This window comes from Manacus vitellinus, unplaced genomic scaffold (genome assembly GCF_001715985.3).
Source record: "Manacus vitellinus isolate BGI_N305 unplaced genomic scaffold, ASM171598v3 scaffold_164_pilon, whole genome shotgun sequence".
In the NCBI taxonomy this organism is placed as follows: domain Eukaryota; kingdom Metazoa; phylum Chordata; class Aves; order Passeriformes; family Pipridae; genus Manacus; species Manacus vitellinus.
In genome coordinates, this window is record NW_021939155.1 from 67,066 (window position 1) to 70,293 (window position 3,228).

Here is a 3,228-nt window from a genome sequence, read left to right on the forward strand (position 1 = left end):
TCCCGGGGGAGGGACCGGAGCACCCGGGCACGGGGGACACGTCGGGTCGGGATCCAGCCCCCCACATCCCGGGTGGATCTTTGGATCAGGATCCAGCCCCCATATCCCAACTGGACCATCAGTCAGGATCCAGCCCCCCCACCCCCTCATTTCCAGTGGGTCATTAAGTCAGGATCCAACCCCCCCCCATTCCAACTGGAGCATGGGGTCAGAATCCAGACCCCCTCCTTCTGAGTGGACCAGAGGGTCAGATCCAGCCCCACATTCCAGCTGGACCATGAGGATTCAGCCCCTCACATCCCAACTGGACCATCAGGTCAGGATCCTCCTCCCTTGTCTGCTTCCCTGGGAACGATGTTATTGTCAGGAACAGCCCTGACCTGCTGCCAGGGACACCGGGAGAGCAGGACCTGCCCTGGGAGATGGGGACAGCCCGGGACAAAGGGATGGACACTGGGACAGGGATCCAAGGGACAGGGATCCACAGGGAGGAGGCTACAGAGAGCCTGGGACGAAGGGATGGAGACAGGGATCCCCAGGGACAGGGACAGACACAAGGACAGGGATCCACAGGGGTGAGGCTATGGAGAGCCCAGGACAAAGGGATGGAGACAGGGATCCACAACAACCCCCCTGGGATGGAGCACTGGATGCTGAACAGGGACAGGACTGCGGAGCCCCGACAGCCACCAGTCCAGCCCCTCTTCTCCCCCCGTCCCCTCCATCCCTCCAGGAGTTTTCCTGTTCCTCCCCCATTCCAAAGGGTCTCCCGGGGTGTCCTGGCGTTGTGCCCCCCGAGCCGGGTCATGGAGTAACCTGATCCCAACCCGGCCACGTCCTGGTGCCCAGCAGAGCCTCGGCAGGGAAACACTTCCAAGGAAAACATCTGTCCCCTCCCCTTTCTTCCACTTCTCCTTTCCGAGGGGGGTTTTAATTGTTTGAGTGGATTTTGCTGTTCCCAAACAAGCCCTAAAGGCAACATTTTCCTTTAACCCTCTCGGCTGCCACTGCTCCCCCCCCCCATGACCATCTGAAGGGTTGTTTTTTTGGCTGCTTTTTTGGAATCCCAGGAATGTTTAGAAACCTCCTGGAAGGAGTCATGTCATCCCAATGTCATCAGCAGCCCCCCAAAATTGCTCCAATGAATTGTTCCCGAGTCTCAGCTGGCTCAGAGATTCCCAAACCCTCTCAGAGGAGCCCAGTCCCACAACCCCCCAGCTCCCAGGGATGGGAGAAGCTCATCCAGGAACCTTTAAAAATGCAGGAATTCCATCACACCCCCGGCTGCTGGATCAGTGCCAGCTCCGGGAGCAGAGCTGGTGGGAGCCCAGACCATCAAAGAATCCCTTAAAACAAAGGGATGGGGAAGGAATCCCAGCCCACAGCAGGGTTTTGCTTTTCCTCCAACGAGTTAACAACCGTTTGGAATCCCAAAAAAAGTCATGAAAGACCTGGAAAACTCCTCCCTCCCCCTTTCTCCTTCCCCAGGCTCTGCTGTTTGGGACACTCTAACTCCAAGTATTGTTGGAAACACCTTAAATTGGGGCCTGAAGGGAAACCTGAACCTGGGATCTCGTCACCTTCGCTCGTGGGATGAGATGGAAAACCAGCTGAGGATGTCGTTGGAAAGGGATGAAACCAACACTTCCCTCCCCCTGGTAACCACCCTGGGCATGGATTTGGGTGGGATAACATCCCTGGACACTCTTGGTGGCTATTCCAGCCTCTCCAGGAGGAAAACAGGGTGGTGGGGGGTGTTTAGTTTGGAGCAGGGATGGTCTGGGGGCCCCTCCGTGGCTCCTCCTGATCCACACGGGAAGGAAGGGAATTATCCCCCAGGGAGAGCAGGAGGCAGGAGCAGCAGTTCCAAGGTGATGCCCCATCGTTTGGGGTTGGAATCACATCGGGACCCCAGGACCCTTCACCACCTCCCTTGGGCATTTTTAATGCAATTCCCAGTTTTTGAGCTGTTTACAGTCACTCCCTGAATCCTGGTCTCTAGGAATTACTTTTCTTCTCCCCTTTTTTGGTAAACAGACAACAAAAACGTTACTTTTAATCCCAATTCTGGCAAACAAATGCCTGAGATACCCCGGCAAGGTTTTTCCGGCGCCAGATTCCGGGATGACATGAGGAAACACATCCCACTCCGGGTCGGAATATCTTAATTACAGCGATTTTCCAGGTGGGAGAAGCTGGATGTGGGAGCCATCCCATCGATCCCACGAGCTCTTGGAGCTGCTCAAGGGTCTTCCTCCCCTTCTCCCTCCCCCTCCTCCCTGTCCCTGTCCTTGTCCTTGTCCAGCCTGTACTTGAGCCGGCGCAGGGGGTGCGTGAGGCTCCTCCGGGCGTGGTTGTCGAAATCCTCGGCCAGGCGGAAATTCCGGTCCAGGATCTCGGCGGCCTCCTGCCAGTTCTGGAAGCACTTGGGGCCCATCCTCTGGATCTCCTCCACGGCGTTGGCCACCAGCACGTCCCCGCTGGGCTTCAGCACCACCACGGCCGGCACCTCGGACACGGCGAAGCGCAGCTCCAGCTCCCTGCCGGCAACGGGAACGGAATGGGAGTGGGCTGGGGGGTCCCATGGGAATTGGCACTGGATGGAGGTGGAAGGGGTGGCATGTGGGGTTTGGGTAAGGAGAGATGGGATTTGGGGGATGGGAAATAAGAGGGGATGGGAGATGGGATTTGGATGATGGGATTTGGGTGTTGGGAGATGGGATTTGGGTGTTGGGAGATGGGATTCAACTCCCAGGTCCTGTTTTTCCAGCCATTAAACATCAACAGGAGGCTCCAAATTCCAACCTCCTGCGGTTTATCCTCCAAAAGAGCCGGGGATCATTCCGGGTGTTAATTAGGCTCGTTCTGCCGCTAACGAGGTTACAGTAATTGGTTCCAATCCGGCCACATCCCAATCCAGGGCTCTGGGGCCCGGCCTGCAATGTTTGGGACTTATAAATAGAATGGAAAATCCGGATACAGGAACAGCGGGAATATTTTATGTATTTTAAATTAAACCTCCTTGGTTTTGGGGGTCCTGGGGCTGTGGGAACCCTGTTTTTGGGGTTCTGGGGCTGTGGGGTCCCAGAGCTGTGGGGTCCTGTTTAGATACATGTATAAATATATCTATCTATATAAAATATGTATGTATAATATTATGATATATAATGACATGATATTTATATATAATACTATATACAATGACATGATATTTATATACAATATGAC

The 3,228-nt window shown here is 55.0% G+C and overlaps 1 protein-coding gene across 1 annotated transcript in view; it reads right to left on the bottom strand.

Moving 5' to 3' along the window:
- Nucleotides 1–2,054: 2,054 nt before the first annotated feature.
- Nucleotides 2,055–3,228, bottom strand: part of LOC103760488 (nucleoredoxin like 1) — a 5,599-nt gene continuing 4,425 nt past the window's right edge. The window contains exon 2 of the mRNA XM_029958647.1: nt 2,055–2,540. Coding sequence (XP_029814507.1) covers nt 2,243–2,540 — 298 coding nt within the window. The 3' untranslated portion in view covers nt 2,055–2,242. The remainder of the gene's footprint in view (nt 2,541–3,228) is intronic.